The 24219-nt window shown below is 51.8% G+C and overlaps 7 protein-coding genes across 7 annotated transcripts; 3 read left to right on the forward strand and 4 right to left on the reverse strand.

Moving 5' to 3' along the window:
• Positions 1-290: 290 nt before the first annotated feature.
• Positions 291-3218, forward strand: AYO21_02018 (hypothetical protein; the record flags this gene model as incomplete). The annotated part of the gene is made up of 3 exons (XM_022651999.1): positions 291-814; positions 1425-1730; positions 1787-3218. 3 exons carry the CDS (start codon positions 291-293, stop codon positions 3216-3218), a joined length of 2262 nt encoding a protein of 753 aa, XP_022515743.1.
• Positions 3219-3758: 540 nt separating this feature from the next.
• AYO21_02019 (hypothetical protein) lies at positions 3759-5333 on the forward strand (the record flags this gene model as incomplete). Its single annotated transcript, XM_022652000.1, has 1 exon — positions 3759-5333. One exon carries the CDS (start codon positions 3759-3761, stop codon positions 5331-5333), a length of 1575 nt encoding a protein of 524 aa, XP_022515744.1.
• A 257-nt stretch (positions 5334-5590) lies between these two features.
• Positions 5591-6586, reverse strand: AYO21_02020 (hypothetical protein; the record flags this gene model as incomplete). Its single annotated transcript, XM_022652001.1, has 1 exon — positions 5591-6586. One exon carries the CDS (start codon positions 6584-6586, stop codon positions 5591-5593), a length of 996 nt encoding a protein of 331 aa, XP_022515745.1.
• Positions 6587-7693: 1107 nt separating this feature from the next.
• AYO21_02021 (hypothetical protein) lies at positions 7694-9740 on the reverse strand (the record flags this gene model as incomplete). The annotated part of the gene is made up of 4 exons (XM_022652002.1): positions 7694-8675; positions 8731-8846; positions 8901-9187; positions 9356-9740. The coding sequence occupies 4 exons, from the start codon at positions 9738-9740 to the stop codon at positions 7694-7696; spliced, it is 1770 nt and encodes a 589-aa protein (XP_022515746.1).
• Positions 9741-10738: 998 nt separating this feature from the next.
• Positions 10739-15259, reverse strand: AYO21_02022 (hypothetical protein; the record flags this gene model as incomplete). The annotated part of the gene is made up of 4 exons (XM_022652003.1): positions 10739-11785; positions 11845-12164; positions 13113-14948; positions 15025-15259. The coding sequence occupies 4 exons, from the start codon at positions 15257-15259 to the stop codon at positions 10739-10741; spliced, it is 3438 nt and encodes a 1145-aa protein (XP_022515747.1).
• A 519-nt stretch (positions 15260-15778) lies between these two features.
• AYO21_02023 (hypothetical protein) lies at positions 15779-18207 on the reverse strand (the record flags this gene model as incomplete). Its single annotated transcript, XM_022652004.1, has 11 exons — positions 15779-15850; positions 15918-16045; positions 16188-16252; positions 16311-16389; positions 16462-16630; positions 16696-17223; positions 17297-17434; positions 17482-17495; positions 17548-17628; positions 17682-17817; positions 17875-18207. 11 exons carry the CDS (start codon positions 18205-18207, stop codon positions 15779-15781), a joined length of 1743 nt encoding a protein of 580 aa, XP_022515748.1.
• A 2932-nt stretch (positions 18208-21139) lies between these two features.
• AYO21_02024 (hypothetical protein) lies at positions 21140-22624 on the forward strand (the record flags this gene model as incomplete). The annotated part of the gene is made up of 1 exon (XM_022652005.1): positions 21140-22624. One exon carries the CDS (start codon positions 21140-21142, stop codon positions 22622-22624), a length of 1485 nt encoding a protein of 494 aa, XP_022515749.1.
• Between the last annotated feature and the right edge of the window lie 1595 nt (positions 22625-24219).

The raw sequence follows: 24219 nt of genomic DNA on the forward strand, positions 1-24219 counted from the left end.
GTTAGGTAGGTGGACTCGGTAATTAGGTGGGAAGGGGGAAACTTTTGGGGTATTCGTCTACGCGACATTAGTATGCCTTGAAAAGAAGAGTCGTTGTCGTTTCATTGTCTCTTGAGAAATTTCCAAAGAAAATAGGTCTGTCGTACGACTTGTACCGATTCACAATATCTTTTCGCGTCTGAGGGCATACAGTCTCGTTGATACTCGGCTCCGTTGAAACAAGCAGCCGTATCTCCCAACGTCCGCAGTAACGAGTACGACCAATAAATCTTACAAGATACCCCCCAACAATGCATCTTGTTCTCTCCCGCATCGAGCCGAAGGACCTCGATGCCATCGTCCCCCTCCTGTTCAAGTCGTTCCACAAGATCGACCTCCCGCATATTTTCTTCGGACGAGAGTCTCCTGGAAGTTATGCACATACCAAAAGAATACTCTTGGACGGCATGCAGAATGACAAGACAGACGTGATTCTCAAGATTGAGGATCTGGACGCCGAGGTCGACGTGAATGTGCTTGATGAACAGGGCAATGCGGCTGGGACGGAGCGGAGGAAAAGAATTGTCTGTGCGAGCAATTGGAAGATCTCACCTACCTACGTGCCATCCAAGAAGCTGCAAGCCGCAACCAAGGACGAAAGCGAAAAGACAGAGGCAGAGAAAAAGCCCGCCTTTGCCTACCTCGAAACCGAGCAGGAACGGACTGATGCCGCTCTCTTGATCCAGGACTTTATAGCTCGGCGTCGTCGCGAGTGCACCGAAGGTCATGTCCTCTGCTTCTTACTCTTCACAGATCCAGATTATCAAGGGAAAGGGTGCGGACGGATGATGATGCAGTGGGGGAATGATGTGGCTGATGCGTTGATGCTGCCTTGTTGGATTGAAGCTTCTCCCGAGGGCGAGCTGCTATACAAGCAGATGGGATACGAGGGGAGGGAGAGGGTGAGGATGGAGACGAAGAGTTTTTTGAGCGAGTATCTACACATGCGACGCCCAGCGATGGTAGGGAGGATTCGCCAGGAGGGGAAGACATGGGTGAGAGAGCAGGTGGAAAAGATAGAGGGCGGTGACGCATGAAGCCGAATGTATCTTTGCTTGACCAACATCTCGTAGAGCCCATTGCCCTTGACGTGCTGAGTTCGTGAAGCCCGCTACATGTTTGCTGGGAGGAAAGAAATGTTGTTAGTGGATGAAGAAGAATGGGAAAAAAAAACATGTGCTGGGTACGTCATTTCATCCTCTCAACTCCGCAAATTTCTCGTTCCTCTCTGCCGTCGTGTGATCGGTGATTCGACCCCCCGAAATCTGGTGATCAGATGCTACAGGCGATCAATCTTTCTTGGTGCTTGGTCCTGAGCTTGACGGTACCTCAACGCTGCTGCCCAGATTGAAATCAACGTCTCTCTATCGTCTATGTCGCGACAGTAGCCTTCCACACAACTCGCTCATGCGAATCAACAGCAGCCCCCTCGCCTTCGTCCGAGGCCGCGCCACCTGGACCTGCCCGCGCTGTAAGAACCTGCAGAAGCCTTTCGACAAGCCACGGAGAGGCTTCAACTCGTATGGCAGACCAATCAAGGTAGTGAGACCGCGCCGGGTCGTGTACTGGGCAGCTGCAGGTGGATCAGCAGGCACCGGTCTGCTGTTATTCGGCGATGATATCAAGCATGGCTGGCTCGCCGCAGAGAGGACTGGAAGGGTGGTTACCACCTTGGCGGCGTGTATAAACGAGTATGGCATTCTATTGTTCTAGGTGGCTAAGAGGAGTAGAGGCTGACAGACGCAAGCTATCGTGTAACCCTCAACGAACAGCACGACGATCCGGAAGAGCACACCAGAAGTCTCAAGGCTTGTCACAAACGATGTGCCGACCGAACGCTGAAGGCCATGGAGGCGAATGGGTCAATATTCATCAAACTGGGCCAACACATCTCCTCAATGGGATACCTGTTACCTACCGAATACACCGAGACCTTCGTCCCCTTGCAGGATAAATGCCCTGTCTCGTCCTACGAGTCAATTGAAGAGATGTACCTGAGAGACACGGGCCACCGAATAGAGGATCATTTTGACGACTTCACGAGAGAACCAATTGGCGCGGCCTCGTTGGCGCAGGTGCACTTGGCCGTAGTGAAGGAGACAGGTCAGAGAGTGGCGGTCAAGGTGCAACATCCCAGCCTCGAAGAGTGGGTGCCGTTGGATCTGGCCCTGACAAGATTCACCTTCCGCACATTGAAGAGAGCCTTTCCCGACTACGATTTGGAGTGGTTGAGTAATGAGATGGACTTTTCTCTGCCGCAAGAGTTGGATTTCAGACTCGAGGGCCAAAACGCAATGTATGCGAAGCAGTACTTCGAACGACATACCAGTTTTCCACTCGTCATACCTCAGGTGATCTCGGCCAACAAAAGAATTCTGGTCATGGACTATGTCATGGGGGCGAGGGTCGACAACCTACCCTACTTCAAAGAGCACAATATTTCACGAGCCGAAGTGTCAGCGACGCTGGCGCGCATCTTCAACGTCATGATCTTTTCGAAAGGCGCCCCGTTACATTGTGATCCTCACGCAGGAAATATCGCCATTCGTCACAATCCCAAAAGGAGGTACCCGTACAATTTCGACGTCATTCTCTACGACCACGGGCTTTACCGAATGCCAGATGACAAATTGAGGAGAGACTATGCGAAGATGTGGCTTGCGGTCATCGACGCAGATGAGGCAAAAATGCGGAAATACGCCTACGAAGTCGCCGGGATTGGCGACAAAGAATTTCCGTTGTTTGCATCAGCTATCACAGGCCGTGACTATCGCGTGCTGACTCGCAAAGAGCTCACCACTTCAATACGGAACAATGATGAAAAGGAGGCCATTGGCGAGGTCTTTGGCCAAGACCTTCTCGCGCAACTTGTGCAGCTCCTGGGGCATGTTCCCCGCATTATTCTTCTTATATTGAAGACAAATGATCTGACAAGGAGTCTGGATGAGGCCCTGGGTTCGACTCAGCCGATGAGGCCAATGCTCATTCTGGCCAAGTACGCGAGTTGGACTGTTTGGCAGGATGAAAAGGACATGATCCGACGGCGGGGTAGTCTTCTCCACCCGCAGAACTTTTGGAGGCTATTACAGGCATGGGTGAACTTCATGAGGGTCGAGTTGAAGTTGTTCGGGTATGAGCGGTACTTGTCTTTGCGGCGACACTTGGGTCTCGACGAGTAGGGAGTGCACTTGACCAGGTGGCTGTGGTGGTTATTGGACTCGGACAAGCTTGCGGCTGCATCGTTTTAGCGAGGCGCTGGTACGATAGAACGGGGGAAGTACTCCATGAATAATGAGGGTGGTTGTGACTGGCCGCCTTTATACCTATCTATAGACATCGCCGTCCAGCCTCATCACGGGACCAGCAGCGATTTGATTGGTCATTTACTTTTTCCGCAAGGCTCTCGATATCTGAGCCTTCCAGTTCTGACTTCATCTCCAGTTCAACCATCGCAACTTCTGTCTCGCTCGCCCTCTGTCGCTCTGAGAAGACTTCCATTCCTTGTTTCGTATATTGCTTCTTCTTACTGCCACAGGTCTACATTATGATAATCTCCAGCAGCCAATCTTGCGCATACAACACAGACACGAGGCGTCAATTCCTCGTCATTTGCATTTCTTGATATATTGGCAAACTCACCTCCACCTACTTCAATCGCCGTCGCCATCGACCTTGGTCTCTTAAATCAGGTCCGTGTCGCTCGTTAATCTTCCACCATCATGATAAATCTCGGCCTCCAGCGCATCACTCAGTTGCTTAACCCGCTTTTCAGTACACACCCAACACTACCCTGGAGAGCGGTCCACATTGCAGGGACCAATGGCAAAGGTAGCGTTGCCGCCCTGGTCTCCACGTTTCTAGGTCACTTGGGATACAAAGTTGGGCGGTTCACCTCTCCTCACCTGATTGACCGTTGGGACTGCATCAGCCTCAATAGACGCGTCGTCGAGCGAGACAAATTTCTCCAGGTCGAGCAGCACTTTCGCGACAGGAGCGTCAGGGAAGATATCCACGCATCCGAGTTCGAGATCCTTACGGCCGCGGCGTTTCAGCTATTCACGGATGCAAAGGTCGATGTCGCCGTCATCGAATGCGGACTCGGTGGTCGTCTTGATGCCACCAATGTATTGAGACCGGAGGATGTGCTGGTTAGCGTTTTAACCAAGGTTGGCCTGGATCATACTGCTTTCCTGGGTGAGACTCTCGAGGCTATTGCGACGGAAAAGGTGGGAATCTTCAAGCCGGGAGTGCCTGTCGTGCTTGACCAGAGCAACCAAAGAAACGTCATCGATGTGGCCGAAAGCCGATTGAGAGACTTGGGCTGGGAAGACGGCGGAAGAGCAGGCGTCTATATCTCTGTCGAAGAGAGAAGACGTGAATTTGACAAGGCTATTGCACGTATGCGCCTAGCAAAACATCAGGCTCAGAACCTATATCTTGCCTTCTCCTGCTTTCAAATAGCCGAGGAACGTCTCAGTGGCCGGTCCGCACGCAGAGAACACCTCACTGGGGATAGGTCACCAGGGCCGTTGAACTTTCCCCAGGATTTCCTGGTCGCTACAGATCAGCTGCGCGTCGACACGGTGAAGAAGTCTCTCGATATCCTTGTTCCACTCGCACAGTCGTCTCTTCCTGGACGCCTGCAATGGATCGTTCTCCCGTCGAGACTGCTACCGCAAAATCTAGAATACAGGGCAGCACAGTTGAACGCCGGTCAAACTAGACAGAGCCTCAACGCAAAGGTCCTTCTCGACGGTGCCCACAATTCGCAATCGGCTGCAGCTCTGGCTGACTACATCAAAGCGCAATGGCGGCCTCCCTCCAAAGATCCTGTGCCACCTGTGACATGGCTCTTGTCTGTCAAGAACGACAAGAAAGTCGATGAAATTCTGCAGTTGCTGCTTGGACCCAACGATAATGTCTTGACGTGCTCTTTTGGCCCTGTTGATGGAATGCCGTGGGTGAAGAGCATGGGAGCTATTGAACTAGCCGAAATCGCCACCAAGTACACGAGTGGAATCGTTGAAGCGCTTGGTGATGAATATATTGGAGGTGTTATCGGGAAAGAGGATAAAACCACACCTGACGAGAAGATGAGGATCATCATAAGGCAAGCGGTGAGCGTCGCGTCGAGGGATTCAAAGTTCAGCCCTTTGGAGCTGAAGCTCTGTATCACTGGGAGTTTGTACTTGGTCGGGGACGTCCTGAGGTGCATCCGGAATGCAGGCGGGCCAGTCGTTGACGGCAGTTCTGCTCCGGCTCCTGCGGGCTCCTCCTATAGAGTCCAGGGCTAAATCGGTGATGGGGTGGCGCGGCGAGTGGATACCTGTATATGTGAATATGATATCTTTGGGATGGGCATGTCGTTGGTGAGGTGACTCAATACGTTGGACATGAGGTCGTCGACCAGTTTCATACCAGAGTGTGTTACACACAATAATAGCGAGTGTCGTCGCTGATGAGCACCCGGAGTGATATAGTCACATTCTGAATCTTGTGTAGAGGTTCGATAAGTGCATTGTCTAGATATTTCTAGGGAACTTTTCCGTTGCTATACGACAGCAGCCTCGCCGGTTCCTACTTCAGCCACTTCTCTTTGGGAGCCGGTCCCGGCCTTAGTACCAGCAGGCCTCACCATAAGAACCTGACAATACCAGCCGTCGCCTCTCTCCCCGTCCCGCTCCAATTCTTGTTCGAGTCTCTGCTCGGAGAACTCGACGCCCTTGTCCCCTCCGCCCTCCCAGCGGCGGAGGTCGACCCAGATCTCCGCCCCGTCTGGCGCTCCTGAGAGATTGAACCTCTCGAACCCCACGGCCTCGTACACCCCGACCCCCTTGGGCGACGCCTCCAGCATGCTCGGCCACCCGCGCGCGTCGGCCTCGGCGCACGCGTGCCGCATCAGCATCGACCCGGCGCCGCGGCGGTGGTGTCTCGGGTCCGTGTACAGGTTGTCCACGAGGATGTGGGGGCCCAGGAGGGCAGTGAGCTGCCGTCGCGAGGCGACCAGTTGGGACCAGAACGACGCGGCGAGCGCGGAGTGCGTGGAGGCGGGCCAGGGGCGGTCGGTCGTTGTGGATGATGAGGTGGAGGATGGTGGTGGTGGAGCGGGTTCGTCCTCGGTGTGACTCTCGGTGGTGTTGGTATCGGTGTTTGTGTCGTTGTCGTTGATGTAGTACTTGATGGCGGCGATGACCTTGCCCTTGATCTTTCCGTTGCCCTCCTTTCTCGTCCTCTGGCCTTTCCCCGTCATCCCATCCCTCTCCGTCTCGCCCACCACCGCCTCATCGTCATCATTCTCATCCCCATCCTCAACCAGACTATCATCCACCACGACCGCGAACCGACAATTCCCCTCGTTGGAAAAAGCCTGCGAATGCCGCTCCACCATCGACGCGATATACCCCGGGTACGCCTCCGGGGGCCCGTGGTAGATGGCCCGCATGAGCGGCACGGTCAGCCAGGCCACGAGGTGAATCCGCGCGATGGCCGGGATGTACTGGTGGTCGAGGGGGTTGGAGGGAGAGAGTTGGTGGACATGTAGAGGCATTCTTTTTTTTTCTCGTTGAAAGAAGAAGAACAAAATATTCTTGGTTGTTTGTTCTTGTCTGGGCCGTGTGTGTGTGTGAGAGTGATGATGTGCTGTCCAGCTGAGGTTTTGTGTCGCTGTGAAAGTGTGTCGTGCGCGCGTAGGAGCCTTTTTTTTCTGCAATGTTCGATGTTTTAACGTCTAATGTTCCCCCTTTTTGTCCCTCTGTCTCTCTTCTGTCGAGTATGTAGCTCGATATCTTAATATATATGATTCGTGTATAACCAGATACGTAAATGTCCCACGGGATAATTATATTTAGACTGAATTTTTATGGTACGTCGTAGTGGTTCTCTGTAGATATTTATATGTACTCATGTACCTAGGGACTACTAGGTTACTTTTCCGAGGGGGAAGGGACCCATGAAAAACCCCAAAGTCAAATAGATGACGAGATGGGACGAGGGTTACATCGGCCAACGAGGCAGCCAGTGAACGGAAACTGAGTCGAATTTGAAGATCGATTTTATGCGGTTTTCTTTTACTCGTGTAAATTCTCCCATAGGGTAAGGAAGGGACTTTGAAAAGAGATTGGAGGTGGCTTGTTGCTCAGACCTGTCTATCGACTTGTTACCTACTGAAGTATCGAGGTGTAACGTGACTCGATCCACTATAATACACCGGCCAGCCCAGTGTTAAGATACCCCTGCATGCGTATGGTGCATTGTATGGGTGTATGTAGATGTAGTCCATATTGACCCACCGCCTTAGATACGAGTGATCAGTTCCACGTCTGTAGCAGAGCGGAGCGGAGCACACTAAAGCGCTCGTTGTATGTATTCACGGACAGGAGGTGGAAGAGAAAGAGGGCACGGGAGGGCGAGGGTTTGCAATTCAGCATTTTGTGCGTGCATGTGCGAGTATATATATCTAATGATGGCGTATTACTGGGCTGTTGGTCCGGTTGTTCCTCCAGGTCATGGCGAGGTGACGAGAGAGGGCGAAGAGAGGGAGGCAATGCCAATGCAATGTGATGCTGGGCCGTCCATCTCGCTCAATTCGACTTCATCCTATACTTCCCGTGTCTTCAGTGACGTCAAGGCCATGCGATGCCATGCGATGCCATGCTCATGACTGAGGATCGTGTGTTGGCGACGGCTCAGAGCCCCTCCATTGCTGTAGACTCCGCAGAGTCTTTTTATCCGCGCCGTAGAGGTAATATCCTCTCAGACACGAAGTGAGTCTATCCAGATTCTTGTCTCTTGACCTTTCACTGGGTTGTGATGTGGACGTATTGGGGGCTTCACCTCCTCTTCCAGTATCGGGACCTCTCGTCACTGGTCGCGTCTCTCCCCCAGAATCTATCCCCGTATTATCGTCCCTGTGGGTAGAAAGTCGGGTCTCGTCATCATCGCTGTCCTTCGCCATCCATTCGATCAGGTGTCCCATGAACGGGATCTCGAGTCGCCACGGACTGAAACTCGAGGCGGATCCAATCGCCACCATGGTCCACAGCGTCACCTCGCGCTCGGTGACGGATGTTGGATCGTCTGGGTTGCTGGGCTGCGACAGTTCCAGCGCCACGGTTGACAAGATCTCTAGATATGGATGGTGACTCTTGGTCGTTGTATCGCCAGGCGGCGACGTAGAGGACGAGGTCGGTGATGAAGAAGGCCTCTTCGCTTGATGGACTAGGTGTGGTTGGTTGTGGAAGTTGAAAATATAGATCAGTAACGCGAGCAAGACTCGATGGTGCAGTGACTGTGGTCCAACTTCTTCCGCGATGCGAAGGACGCGACTCATTTCACTATAGTCCTGATCGAGAGATTGCAAGCCCTTGTCCTCATCCTTCTCGCCCCCTTCACCTTGACTGCCACCGCGAAAGCATTGTGGCTCACTCGGAACTTGCCTGAAAATCCGCAGGAGTATATGGAGCGCATGGGACGTGATCAGGCTTTTGCTGGCCAACACCGTAAAGAGCCCCTGGAATGCTCCCATTTGTGTCGGCTGGATGGGACGGTCTTCTTTGAATCTGACCAAGACATCATCGTCGTCGGTGAGTTCGCACACGAATCTGCCGTGCAGGAGAAGCGGTAAGAAGAATTCGCTCCTACTCAAACATGCATTAATTAGTGCCCTTGGAGAATGGGTGCGGAATCACAGACTTTAACAGCTCGTCCTGTAACTCGGCGCTCAGCTTGCGTATACCACCTCTTGTCGACACCATTCTCTCTTTAGCCCGTTTGTGCATTGCATAAGCATGAAGGTCGCCATGTGCCGCCTGCTCGGTCAGAATATTGCTATTCATCCTACAACCGCACGACGAGGCACTTACATCGACATCCATCAGCCACAAGGCGGTCAAGATGGCAGCATCATCGTCTGCGCTCCGGGCCGTTTCCACTTTGTACCTGAGCTGCTTCAATGCTTCACCTCGGTGGTACAACGCCGTCCAGTGGGTGGTGCCGAACCCCTTGACATCGATGTTGTAGTACACCTGACTTAAGGCGATCAGGGCGTGAAACATCTCAGAGTTCTGCATCGCCACATTGAACCAAATGAGATATCGGCTGGTTTCGACCGCGAGCGCAGGACTGAACCGCGGAGTGAGAAATCGGATGACTGGAGTGGTAGGCTCTCGTTAGCAGTGCACCCCATTGATAGATGAAGCTTTCGCTCCCTGATTGCTGTAGGGCTCAAATGCAAAAGATGAAACATCGTCGTAACCGGAAAAATGGTACGAGACAAATGCGTCGTCCCATGTGTAGCGCCTGACTTGAGAAGACTTACAATAATCCACCAAAAAGGGCACATAAGTTGCGTGGCGGATGGGGTAGGTGGTGAAGGGGTCTGCCATCGGACTTCCCAGCACGCAATCATTTCGCAACTGAGGTTCTCGAGGAGGAGATACCTCTTCCGGGCTCATCGAGGTTAACCCTTGCTTCCTGGTAGGCAGTTTCTTCTTTTCGGTGCTAGGAGCGGTAGGCGGCGGTGTCCCTCCATCGGGTCGCCGCACAAAGGGACGGTAGAGCGTCCGATCCAGAACAATGCGCTTTGAGGTTGGCCGGTAGCTTTTCGAGGCAAACGACGAGACGGCACGGCGATTCTGCCTGCTCTTCAGGTCGGTCGGGTTGTTGTATGTGATGAAAATGGTGTTCTGGGACGCAGGAGGCATTTGGGTGTTGACCTCGCGGGACAAGAATCCTTTGTCTAAACAGTCTGTAAAAGGTGTTGTCGTCGAGCAGGAGGAACGGCGGTTGATCTGCAAAGAGGACTTTGTGTTCAATAACACCTTTGACCAGCAACCAGCTCTTGAAGTGAGAGTGCCTCCATCGCACTGTGCTCAGGAGGAGGCTAAATGTTTGTCGCTGCGCAATCAGACGTCGAGGAGGTAGACAAGTTTGTATTGTTTCAGCCCCCGGAGTTCTATCGTGCGTACGCCGCCCAGCTGTTTCCCCACCGTCTATTAAAGCCTTGCCGGTGGCGCAAGTAGAATGAGGAGATGTCTGGTCGTTCGAGTCTGATCTTTGAAGAAGGCTGATGCGACTTGCAGCGAATGTGTCCCAGAATCACTGACCCTGCACGCCACGGTGAGCGATTCCATGAGAAATTGGAGTAGGCCTAAGGAGTGGAGCATCCGATTCCAAGGGCCTGAACCGAGTAAAGAGGATTAAACGAGTGTATTATGGACAAGTATTGTTTCGAATCGTGTCGGTCGTGTCGCTTTGAGCCCAAAGAAAAAATCACGTAAGCGGGTTGCATTATGAAATGGGGACCGCAAAGAGGCGCCACCATCGAGATTCGGCCCTACAAGAGGGGCCTACAAAGGTACCTTGTACGAGTGGGCTTATGCTTACAGCGCTACATCTGGTCCTTTTGGCCATTACTTCATCGTAAGCCACTGGCGCCGCAGCTTCGGAGCAGGGTTCTACAAATGAGACGTGACAAAGCTACAACAAGGAACAGACAGACAAAAGACATGCCCAAAGGTCACAAGATCGATTTTTGGCTTGATTGGCAATGACGCTCGCTCGCAATAACATTGGTGAATATGCCCGGAGTGAGAACGCCGATGGCCATAACACCGGCCGACATCTTTGTATAAACATATCATTCCTGTGGACTCCAGGACAAGTTGATGTGACGAGTAATCCACCGAATTGTCTATCCCACTCATTCTTCTGCCCACCTTCTTTCTCGAAGAGGCATCTCAATGCCTTGTTGTGCCCGGCTGCCACTCTCTTCCGCCCTCCAGGCATAATATTCACCTAGCCGAACCTCAGCATACGAAGCATAATCGAAATCGATCTCGGAAATGGTCGCCTGGATCAGAGCCCAGACTCCCCAATAGAAGCCCGGCATGCCCCGATATCGGTCAACTTCATCGCACAAAACATCCAGCATGTTGTCAGCAACCGGCACGTCGCTGTGGGCTTTGTACGACCTGAGATAGTCTTGGAGGAATTGGCGGCGTGTGGATCGGGTTGGCAGCATGTTGTAATCACAGTCATAGCCACCCCATTCGGCAAAATGGTTGGCGATATCGAAAGCTGCAGGACAAGGCGTGGCATATTCGTAGTCAATAAAGGAGACCTGCATCGAGTCACCCGCCTTACTACTGGCACAGTCGGTTGGCAGCATGATAACGTTTGCACTTAAGAGGTCGCAATGTCCAAAGACGAAGCCTGACGAGCCGGGACCTCGCTCATTGTCCAGGTCATGGAACGATCGATCTAGTTCTTTCTGGAGCAGTTCCTTGCGTGCCTCTTTCTTTGGAGTGTCGCAGGGAAGAGCGGTAACCCATTTCTGCATTACTGACCAGATATTTGGTACAGGCCGCCTCGAAGCAAGACTACCACTCGGAGTATGGCCATTGGCGCCGCTTGAGGCCTCCTTCTTCTCCTCTTCTGCCACGGCGGCAATAGGCAGCCGTGCATGCCACTCACCTAAGCGCTTAGCAACCGCGCGCCATGTAGGTTCGCTGATCAGGTCTCGAGGAGTACAGACTTGACCAATGATGAATCTGTATAGAAGTCCATTCTTGAATCTTGCCAATAGGGGAGGGGCCAATCCCCGTTCTGCGCACAAAGCATGTGATCGGGCCTCTCGATCTCGGTCGATGATGATCTCGGTGTGGTTGCCATAGGCACGTAGGAGGACAGAGTCACGGTCGATCTCAGCTTCAGAAAGCCCTGGAATGCGGTTCGATATCTTGAGCAGCTAGATACCAGTCATGAGCAAGGGGCACGTGCCTGACCAAGTGAAGCAAGAGAACCCACAGTATTGGTGATACCATCAGTGAATTTGACAATTTCAAGTTTGCCTGGACTGTCCCTCCATTTGGGCTGTATTCTGTAGACTAAGTCGCGAGCCGAGTCGTCCAAAGACTCGTTATCAAAAGCCAGATCGATGTATTGCAGGCGCGGGCGGTGGCCATTGGAGTAGTCAGTGGGGGATTGCATGTCCGCACATGCCCCGTTGACGGGAGGAGATTGACCGATGTCAGGCAGGACGATAAGGATGTGACGATGGAGATATGGACAATTCCTCACGGGGAAGTAGAACAGGAGGATGTAGAGGAGAAATAGACGGGCGAGGACTTCAGGGACAATGGGTTGTGATGGGCAAAGTTGGAGGAGTTGTAGTTTCTTGGTGTGCGATGTGGGTGCGCACTAGTTACGCAGTTTGCGGATGTACTTGGTAGCTGCGGTAGTCGGCTTTTCTCTTTACTTGTTCATTGTCGCGGCAGTAGTGGGTTTTCCCTATTGAAGAAGCCGGCTTGCAAGCCAGGAACAAGGGACGAGAGCACAAGCCACTCACTCTTCATCCTCCCCGATCGTCATTCCTCCCCCTCCACACCCACCGTTGCCAACGAAAGTCTAACTGCGGCCCCTGGTTCGAACCAAGAGAACCCTGCCCCTCCTTGCCGGGAACTACACGGAAAACGATCCCATCTGCGCGGGTCGGTCTTTTGGTCAGGAGATCACAGTGGACCACTAATATTCAACGAATCTACTGCCGAAGCTCTTTCACATGTGGCCCTTGAGCACTCCTGTGCCCCTCCCGAGCCGTTGCTGGCGTCATACCAGTACATGTGATGGCTACAAAAGCACGGGGAGTGGGTGTAACCCTTTACTAAGAATGTGCCTTTTGGGTCAGTTCTCGATCCTTACCTTGGCTGCCATTGAAAGACCGTTACAACACCCTGGGAAATGTGTCGATTGACGGTACGAACCTCGGAGGGTTGGTACCATGCCTAGGTGGTTTGGCATTGGGCATTGAAGAAATAAAAGTATCAGATGAGAAAGCGATGGAATGTCGTTGTGACACTGGGACAAGTTCTAATGCCGACGGTTTGCATGCTACAGGGTGCTCTGCGAAGAATGCCGCCAGTTTCGATAGGGCGAAGATTCATCACGCCAGGGGTTCTCAGCCTCGCCTCTCCTCGCCTAACCACCAGTCATCATGTCATCCTGTGTACTCGGTAGACTCATCCAACGATCCATGGAATCGCTTCAACTATTAGCCTTGCTCTTTCCTTTCTTACTCCTTTTCTTCTCCGTCTTGTCCTTGTCGGCACCCGTATGCTTGGCCTCCGCGTCATCCACCAAGCTTTTGTCTTCCTTGCCTCCACTCTGTCGACCTCCGCTGCCGATCTTCTCTAGAATGATTGCCGCACCTCTGTTCTGTCCGTCTAGCTTCCCCATGTTTCTTCTCAGCACACCCATTAGTTCTTCTTTCATCGAAAAGTTCTCAGCCTCTGACATGGCCACAATAACGAAACTATTGGGTCCATTTGCCCAGGCCACGAGTTCCTCGTCCCCGCCCTTCGATCGGATCTTTTGAAATAACAACTCGTCAAATTTCAAAGGAGGATCGATCAGTTGGATCGAGTTCGTCGTTTTGTTGAAGCGTCCACCTTGTACGAGAGCCTTGAGCATGCGGCCCACTGCTGGCATAGCAAGAAGCTTGTCGGTTTCTTCTTGCTGTTCTTTCTCCTCAGGCGCCTCGGTTGCCAAATCGGCAATCGCACCTAAAGCGCCCTGTACATCACCAACCCCAGCACAACCAAACACTACCTCGGTAATGAACTGACAACCAAAAGTCGACTGTGCGAGATGACGCACTTGGTGTGTGATGAGGTCGAGGAGAGGCTGGGCAATGTTCTTCACCAATTCAATGCGGCGTGTCTCTGGATCCTTCTTGGATGTTTCTTTGCGGATCTCACGAACCTCCGAGATGAGTGCAGCTGTTTCATTCCCTAGAAGCCACTTTGGTGCCTCAGGGGACATGAGATAAAGCAGCGGAATACGCGCGGTAAGGTGTTCCGTCTGTGCGAGCAACTCCTGCTCCCTTGCTTCAATTTCAAGGTCTTTGCTCAGAAGTTCCGGAAAGATGGTCTTTGAAGTCATCACAGTATCATCAACAACTTCATACGCCGTCAACAGCACACTGTGACCATACTGGTCGCCCGCGAGGAGTTTGATGTGCGTCTTGAAAAACTTCAATATGCCCCTTCGATCCTTTGAGTTCCCGTGGGCTAGGCAAAGACACAGCAATCGAGACCCTGACTTTGTGAAAGCGAGGTTCTTGTAGATGTCTCCTTCCTCGTCATCGCGGAGCATGGAGAAGAATTCAGTGACTTCTGGACTCCCGGGTTTGCAATTCAAAAAGTACTGGAGCAGGGCGTCATGAAGGATCGTAAAACCTGTGGTCTTCTTTTGAACAAGCTGGTTCGTCATTTCGTGCAGATGAGACATGATGGGGTTTCTCTTTTCGGGGTGCTCGGCAAGAATGTCGGAAAGTACACCTGTTACTTGCTCATCTCTCGATGTGTTGCCCGTCTGTGACTTGCCGAAGATGACAAACTCCGGGCCGTACCATTCTCTGAGCATGATGGCCTTTTGATGCTTCGTTGCAATGGTCCTGTAGATGTCGTCCACGATCCAACTTGCTTCAGGATGGCGGATCAGTCTTTTCACGTGGCCGTAGAATTCTTCGACGACAGCATCCCGACTTTCATCGTCACCCACGACCATCTTTGCTATTAAGAACTTGGCATATTTGGACTCGGCCAGCTCTCTGTAACTTCCCTTCAACTCTGTTGTAATCTGTTTTCTCTGGTCCGGAGTCGCATATTTCAAGGCACATTGGATAACCCGCACAGAATCATGTTTGAACACGAAATCCTTGACACGCCCTGATATGATCTGAAAGAGTTCTGTGACTAACTCGTCCCGTTCTTGCTTGGGAACGTGGGATTTGCGACGCAGTCGCTCCCATATCTTCTTTGACCGAGCGATGGAGTCGGCGTGAGGTTTGGCAGCCTTGCGGCCTTGTGCGAGGGCCTTTTGCTTCGCGTGGGCTTCGCGAGAGGTCTGGCCTATTTACGCATTTGAAGTCAGCAACGACGGATCTCTGTCTCGGCTCCGATAGAGGCGGTGTGCTCATGCACATACCATTTAAAAAAGTTTCTGATTTTTCAGACGCATTCTGAGTCGTAGATCCATACCTCCCCTCGGATCTCTTCGAAGTTCCTTTTATTGAGTCCGCCGCCGAAGTGTTCTTTGCCTGGTCGAAGGCTTCAGCTCCTTGCGCAGGCGCATCCGTGGCTCTTGAGTGACCCTTGTTCAGTCTGGCCCTTTTGGAGGCTGTAGAGTCGGAACCCTCATTTTGCCGCTTGCTTGCTGCCATGTTGAATCTGTGTTCGGTCACTGGCAGTTCTGTGCGGTCAGTTGACTTAGCACCATGGAAATCATCGAACTTTTTTTTTGAGAGGGTCGAATTTCTGGCAAACAGGACAAACAAGGCAAAAGTCGATAGTTTGGTGCTTGGCGTATTTCTCTGTTTACAGTACATACGGTGCCCACCCCACGTTGGACGGTGGGCCATGGTCCTTTGGAGGGAGCGGAAGATCTACTCCGTACTATATAGGCCATGCGGAGTCCTCAACGATACTGAATCTTCCTCTATTTCTTCTCTGTGTGCTTTTCGGGCATGAACTCCGAAACCTGACATCCCTCGGTCTTGTCGTCATCCACTCCATTTAAAAATCTACGAGAACTTTGGAAATCAACCCCCTGGCTCTGTGAGTACCTGTTTTCTCCGCTTCAATCCACCCCTTTTACTTGCTGTAGTCTATCCACGATTCTCTATTGTAACTAGCCACAAGTCGACTTTGATCACTGCGGGGGAAAAGTGTCGAGCACGCGCCTAGTGCGCGAAGCGGAAGTCCAGCCTCTTGTTTCCTGCGTCCGTCGTGGTTTCGAGATAGTGGAGTCGCTCCTGCAAACGCGTGGGTCAGCAAAGACTGCCTGATTTGGTCTCGTGTGGAGCGAGAAAAATAATGTACCTCTGAGCTCATCGCATTCCATTTCTTCTCGCGGGTGTGGTTGCGCCAGATGTAGTAGAGCTTGACACACCCGTACAATCCGATGGTTCCCGCGCAGATGGCAGTCAGTTGCCTATTGCCTCGCCGATCTGTAGAAATCCACGGTCAGCCATGTACGACGTAAGAAAGAAAGATCACGAAGATCGTCGTTCCGCCCGGTGGGGGAGCTAGGTTCAGCAATTGGTTTTTGGCGGGTGGGTGGTTGGAGAGGAGACAAGGCGGAAGACTCACAAACAGGACGGTCATCGGCGCGATAGATGTTGGAAAGGGCAATTCCGCCAACCTGTACAAACATGCTAATTCAAGAGTTAGCTCAATGGACTGGGCGACGAGAAGGGAAAGGGGGATACTCACTTGTACAAAGCCGCAGAGACAGTCCTAGTTCGGACCGTGTTGGAATTCCGACTGCACCATCCCACTTGCAGAGCATGAGCTGTTGGTCACCGTTAGCCATCTGGAGGGCCGTGTTTTGTGGCGGGGTCATGGCAGGGAGGACACAACTTACGGGAGGGCCATCCCAGCAAGACGGTCGTTATGGCATATTTCGCCCACGCTGAAGTGGTGGCCGGGATTACCGCCAGCGCGATGATATTCGGAAGAATCCAAAGTTGTCCAATAGCGCCCATCAGGGCTCTCTCATTCAAGGTCTCGGACAAATAGGTCAAGATCAACATCTGCACCGCGGTCAGCTTAGTGAGCTCAGAGTCGCGGCAAGAGCGGAGAAGAGTTCGCGACTCACAGTGACGGCGCCAATGAATTGGGTCGGAATGGTCAGCAGATTGGAATCCATGGTCCCAAATCCCAAATTTCGAAGGGTGAGAGTCAGGTATTGGTCTGGTGGGCCGGCTGGAATGTTGAAGATCAGCCCGATGAGGTAGATGGGCCACAGATCATAGTCCTTCAGAGACTTCCAGAGAAGTTTAAAATCCACGGCCTGCCGATTGTGCATATCGCCCTTGGAAGGGTCATCGCGCAGGATCCGGTTGACCATGATGACTTCCTCACGTTCGCTGAACCAACCTTTGGGACGGTACCAAGACTTGGTCTGGGTCGGAGATGCCGCCATCATGAACCAGGACCAGATACCCACCACCAGGGTGAAGAGGCCCTCGATCAAGAAGAGCCATCTCCAACCTTCGTAGCCGTGCACGCCACGCAGACGCAAAAGACCGAACGCCAGGATAGGGGCGATGATGTCAACGACTCGTAGTGTAACCCAGAACAAGGCCAGGCGGAAAGGAAGCTCCGAGCCTTTGAAGAAGTAGGACTGCAGAATATGGGTTAGCAACCACCTAGAATTCAAGTATAGACGTTGATCGGAGGACAGGGCATATACGTACCAAGTACAGGATCACATCGGGGATAAACCCTCCTTGAAGCATGCCTAACAGAGCGCGGCAAGCCAAGAAGCTCGACCTCCCGCTGAGCCAGAACTGAGACGCAGCAACAATGCTCCACAAGCACATGATGGTAGGTATCTGAAACAAATCAGTAAGGAAACTTCTCCATTGGTGTGCGAACATACCCATCGGTCCGGTCCTGTCGGCGGGTCAGCATGAGCGAGTCATTTCACTAAGGTATATGTCCGTACCTAATTTCTTGCTGACTAGTTGAGATGGAAGTTCAGCGCAGAGAAACGACACTCGGAAGACGGTGTTGCCCAGGTTGAAGTCTAGCACCCAATCAGACCCTCGTCGGCACTGCCAAATGTAGCAAACTACCTACCATTGGTTGATAGACTCAAGTCTTCCAAGAAGTTGTCTGTATTGGCTTGGCTGAGGTTGCCTCTGTCGAGGTCCAGCGCAAAGAATGCGATGCAGGCCCAGGTGGTGACCTTCCAATCGATCTTGTTGATTAGTGGCTGCGCGATAACTCGTTAGCCCAGCTACGACAACCATGCTCCAACGTGGTCACTGACTAGCTCTTCCGCCCAGGTCCATCGTGCACTGGGGTCAAACCTATGCAGATTCTCATATTTCGCCGTGGGCTGGAAGTACTTTGCGGTTGCCGGGTCATCATAGATGGATGGCTGGGTTGCGATTTGCTGGAGATCACGGTGTTGTTTCTTCCTCCAGAGAGTTGTGATGGGAAGCGTCGGCGGTACCGTCTTCTCAAGCTCATGCTGGGCAAGAATTCTTTCGCGGACCGCCTCCAGCTTCTCCTCCTGATCTTCAGGAGTGCCGCGCACTTCTGGAGTCGAGGCAGAGATTGGAGTGTCTGTCCAAACAGCTTCTTTCTTCTCTGAACTCATATTGGCCACCTAACTGCAGTAGAGCGAGGAAGATTCCTGCTTGTCTTTGCCTGTAATTTTGAGTACAAGATGAACAAACTCGGGACAGGCATGAGAGTGGTGGGCTTAAATACACCCTCGTGCTGGGGACTTCGGAACCACATGGATGAATGCCATGCAACTTCATGCATGGTGTAAATTTTGTGAATATGTCGCGATAGACAGGATGGCAAGTCTGGAATGCCTAGGACTTCGATTCTGCATATACTCCAGTGATCAACGGCCTGATTCTGCAGTGATAACGAGACCCTTGGTTTGGCGGAAGTCGAGCGGAGGCGGCCAAAATATGCCCAGAACTTGGCATTGGTGAGTGCAATGCTAGGCATAATGACGAGCTCACCAGACAACATTATGCAGGGCGGAACTGCTTCAGAACGATGGGTTTGGTCGAATTTTCACTTCCAGGATCAAGGATCCCACGTTTGTCGTAGAGGCGACAAACCTTTCAAGAGCGACCAGCTCCTCGGGACAGCGGCGAATCAACCCTTACAGTCCTGCATCTATTTTGAAGCTGGAATTTCCAGCGAGGTACCACTGTAGTGTCAGACACCACCGTGGTTCAAGCTGAACACACTGTCACAAGTGGCAACGGGCATTTTCAGAAGCAGGACCAACACCATCCTTCAACAGCTCGCAATGGAGATTCCGAGGAGCTGGCCACTCAAGACATGTTGAAAGGTAGGAACTGATGTGTACTGCGTATTGTTTCACACGCTCTGACTTTATGGTCATCGCCTTGGTCTTCTCCCTCGGCATCTTCTTCAGAGAGGAGATGAGAAGTTCACATTGGCCTTGGATGATGGTGGAGGATCCTCCGGCGTCTAGTCCACCATTCACGCCAATCAACAGGTGACAATTTGGCATCATGTCTGAGATAGACCCAAGATAGCATTCAGGCTCCGGATCCATAATTCGATTCATAGTGATTTCATTCTTAGCTTCGTCGGGGGTTGGCTCACAAAGTCCCTCGAGCAAATTGACTCGGCAATTCTCGAGTCAAGCATCTTCTCCACGTGAGCGTCAAATCGTGAGTAGCCTTCCCAAGATTCGTTCATGGAGTCGTTCATGGCTTCTTCAACTTCCATAATAGGTAGCATGATAAGTAGTACCGAGTAAATAGGTGGGAGATAGTAGAGCCGCGAGGTGTGTTTAATTATACTAAGAACTAACAACTGTTAAAACGAGCGAACGACCTCATAACTAACACAAATAGTCAAAAAGGGTTTAGCTGTCTTTTGAAGATTTGTCTTTTCTAATGTAGACTAGCGTGATTATAGGGGTGACCACAGTCGCTGACTAAGACAAGAAAGGTACCCCTGTTGGGGGCCTGTGGGTGCCCAAGGTGCCCTGTCGTGCCTGCGTCCTCTGCAACCAGCTTGCCAGGTAGATTTTTGATTGCAACGTCATTGCCTCGTAATATTATCTTGCAAGCTCCAATTTTTTCTCAACTCTTGGCCGCACCTTGCTGCACCTCGCCGTACCTTGCTGCAGCCAACACCCTCCAGCACCAAATTTATTCCAATGACATGAGAAGTGTCAGACGCCCCTGGGGATGCCACTCTTGAGCTGGCCAGTTGTGAGGAGCCTAAGCTTTGTCCGTGAATGGGCTGTCAGCCGATTGCAATTATTCACAGATTGAATGTTGTCGGTTGTGTTACACTGGACTCCAAATACTAGCAAAGTGAGGTTTGAGATACCTTGAACGTGCTCGGAAAATGGGGAACGTGGGTGTTGGTCTGGGCACAACTGGGGCATGCCGAATCGAACAGATGCTCGCTCGGTAATTACAAGGCATCAAGAGCCCACAGGTCTTGGCTCATTACGCCTTGAACACGACTGATGCGCGGTTGATGCACGAGCAAAAGATGCCGGTCTTGCACCTATCAGTACGCTCGAGTATCTGAAGCCTCCACTACTGTCAGGGGACATGTCCTGCAAGGCAACGAGCGAGTGGATCTTATGCCTCAGTAGGACGCAACCATCCCTGTCTCATGACCACGGAATTGTTCTGCTGGGAACGTGGCGTCTTCAGATCCCAACGACATGCGATACTACAACGGTGAACCTAGAACACCCGCGACTCGATTTCTTGCAACAACATTTATCAAAGGTGTTCAATGGGAAAACCGTAGTGCTCCATGGCGTCGGTGCTGTCTTTCGTTAACCCACCGACTATGGAGCCATCGGGTTTGCCATTCGCTCGAGGAGCTCTTCATTATTCGCCCGAATACGGTGCCTGAATAGGCGAAGCAGATCACGTCCTATTAGACCTTCCAACACCTCCGAAACGGGGTTCATAGCGTTGGCCTGCATGCATCAGGGGTTTCATCTTTGGATATCATCCTCTCTCATTGCTCGTACTTGAAGTTTGATGCATGTCAGCTACCAACTATTCATCACTGTTCGCCTTGGATCAGTACCGACCGCTCAGCCTCACCAGTCTTCAGGCTCTGCTGGCTAAGAGCATTGTTCAAGGGCTGCACAAAGGAGTGGGCCCTTTAATCGGGATTGTGTGGAAGGGACTGATTAACTGCGTTGGTTCATCTTGGGTGGTCCACGGCACTATACAATGCACACTGAGACCGGATTCAACTGTTTGAAGACCTTTCACTTGTCTACCTCTCCTTTCTTTCACTCCCGTCGTCTTTGTTGCGCTTCGACCACAACTCGCTCCTTGTGTGGCTCACGCTCATCGATTCACCTAGAATACGTGATACGATCTGACAAGTCAAATTTGTCTCAAACCATTCTTTTGTCTGGCTTATTTGATGCTCTTGCCTCCGGTGGCCTTTCTGAGTCTTACTAAGTCTGGACCGCGAACTGCAACATGGATCCCAGCAAACCCGGATTTCCTCTAAGCTGGCAAAGGCAATCACCGGCTCAGCCTTTCATGATGTCACCTGCGACGGAGTCGTCCAGTCAGTTCGAGCTTTCTCATATGGGATCCGGTAGCCCTTACTACGATCATCAATTGGCCGGAGGTGATGTGAGAAAAATATTACAACGCTTTCGGTTCGATGGACTGGCCCGTTCAACCATCTTATATCTTCTCAGGCCGGAAAATATCATCCAGTTCTCCAAAATAGCCACGGTGAATAAAATCGTCCTCCAAACCGAATTAGATCGCGTCTATCCAGAGCAGTTGCGGTCGAATGCACCGAGATTAACTCAGGCGCCGGAAATGTGTTATCCATTTGGTGTTCCTAATCTCGGCTCTAGCCAATCTCAATTGTCGACCTCGACAGACCCGGGCACCGCCACAACCGAATTTTACACGCCAGAACTCGGAAGCCAGTTTCAAGGACGAAATCTGCATCCGAATTGGATGTCTCCTCCGGAAGGGATGAAGGCGATGACTTCTAGGGATACGGCCATTCACAGGAACAATCCCCCGATCGCCTTGACGAACACCCGCTCTGCGCAGCCTCAAGGGCTGGATTCGCTTCTGGCCCCAAACCCAACAATGATAGCCTCTTCGTATCTCCAATATCCCCTATCAGATGCTCCGAGACCGTCTGATGTTGCCAATGCTGGCATGCATAACATGGCGCCGAATTCTACAATCTACTACAGCACAGGTGGAAACCCAGTACTAGGATATGAATCACTGGTGGATATCGCTGGTTCGACTCATCTGCTAGGCCACGAAAGCACCGCTAAAAAGGACCAGGACAAGTATCCCTGTTCGGAGCCAGGTTGTTCAAAGGAGTTTGTGCGCCCAGTCGAGCTGAGGAACCACTTGAAAGGGGACCACGAACAGGACGACACCTACTTCTGTCAACACCAAGATTGTACCTTCGAGAATCACCGGCATGCGTCCTGGGCACGACACCACAGCAGGGAACACAACTCATGCAAGAAGGGCGACGCGTGTGTCAAGACCACCCACAAGCGAAAGAAAATGTACTGGGGCTGTTCGATCTGTGTGCACCTGTCGATCGATGTGACCTCCCATGTTGAACACCACCTGCGTCATTTCAAGGACGGATCGACACGATCTAGCGATATCAAATATTCCACCATGATTCTGAGCCTGCTCTCCCAAGAAGCAACCCAGGATGAATGGGAAGAACGCTGCAAGGGGATGTCCATCCAGGATGGTAAATATCACCGTTCGCTGACGTCCTCCACCTGCGGGAACATTCGAGAGGCGCTCGAGTATGGGAAGTATCGAGACCTCGATCTTTCCCAGCCTAATGTTGCAGATCAACTCCTGGACGAAGTGGTTAGCTTGATATCCCGCAAACGCAAAAGGGACGTGTCTGGTATGCCGAATCTCGACAACTCATATTATGCCTTGTCGTACCCTGGTCCCAGTCCCGCGAACAATGATACAGTTTTCTTCAATGCCAATCCCGGATTCGATGAACCCTACTGACCGATGGTCTCCTGAGGATTGCGACACCCTCAATCCTCCTCACGTCAACGCTTTCTGGGTTCCTATCGACCCATTTCCCCTATTGTCAAATGCTCTGGATCCTCGCCTGTGAGGTGATGGATCATTTAGCAAATTCCCTTGGACTTTTTTGGTTCCTCAATTCACTTCACGTTTTCCAATCAACGAGCCAGTACAACATCAACGCTCTTACGATTCACAGAAACCTCCGAGATGGACAAGCCCCAGAATACTTAACGATACCCAGTCATGTATTCATAAGCCTACGGGTTGTCCCATTATTGTTATTGTGGAATGGAATGAGTTGTGTGGACCTTGTACCTCTACCTGTATTATTATACTATATTTTGTCAACGGTATTGGGAATGTGGACGCTTTCTCCAGGTATGCGATTTTCTAGCATGTTAATAGGATCTTTTCTTTTTCTTTTTTTTTGGCTTTTGAAATCCTTTACGTGCCACAAAGTGCTCACCGCCTCATTCCTTTTCGACACATAAGCGAGGATTGAGGCTCTTCTTGTATGCGTTGTCATAAAGTTTGAGTAGCGTTTTGGTCAAGCGAAACGGTCCGTTTCTTAATCAGTGGCTCCTCTTTGGCTTGCTTGGTGGAGTGACTTACGGGAATACATATCCTTACCGAGTACTGGAGACTTGTCCATTGATGACAGCCCCGACAAAGTAAGGGGCCACTAGGGCATTGCCGGTGGCCACTTCGGGCCCCAAAGGCCTAGAAGCCAAGGTGCTCCAGGCCTCCTTCTTAGGTACATACCTAGGTAGGTAGGTACGTAGAATTCAAGGTTGCGTGTGCCTGGATGCCGGGCACCTGGAGCCCCTCCGGAAACTCCCCGGAGACTTTCCGGCAGTTCAATGGGCTGTTCCTGAGAACCCCCAATATGCACCCCAGGCACTTACTTCATCTGGAGATCCCACCTTCCACGCAGAACTCACACGGCAGCCCTTCTATTCTACCAACCCCTTTACCACCTGCAGTCTTCGAGGTAGTGGTGGACACTCGTATCCGTCTTGCTCCCACCCTCTTTTCCCCTGACGTGTCCTCAACGTCCTCGTCCCCTACTGGCTGCATCCCATTTTTTACCCACACAATTCTGCTCATGTTCCGCTCATTCAGCTCGCGCCTGGAATCCACACCCCCTTCCCAAAGGGGCTTGGAGAAGGCTGAGAAGCACTTTTACGTTACAGGTGAGATGGAGCCCACCATGGACACTAGCTCATGAATGTTGTGCAGTTATCGGCTCGGCAGCCTAGGGAGGGAAGCGACATCTGAATCCTTCGAATTCGCCCGGTTTCAGCCTTACTTATCCTCCATTCTGGATGTCCGGAACTTGAAAACATGGCTTCTGGAGGCGACACCATGACAGGAGGCACGGTAAATTGCCGCAGTCGTCAAGAGCTTGGAGGACAAATCACGAGCGAAAATGGTTTCCTCAACAATGGATTGGTGGACTGAAAATGGAGTTCCCTGCTGTGTAACCCACGGGCGCTTGCTGAACTCTCCCAATGACACCTTTCTCGGAGAAAGAAATACGAGCTCTGCTGGGTACAGAACCCTCCCTTGTC

The sequence above is a fragment of the Fonsecaea monophora genome (assembly GCF_001642475.1).
Source record: "Fonsecaea monophora strain CBS 269.37 chromosome Unknown Scaff8, whole genome shotgun sequence".
Lineage (NCBI taxonomy): Eukaryota > Fungi > Ascomycota > Eurotiomycetes > Chaetothyriales > Herpotrichiellaceae > Fonsecaea > Fonsecaea monophora.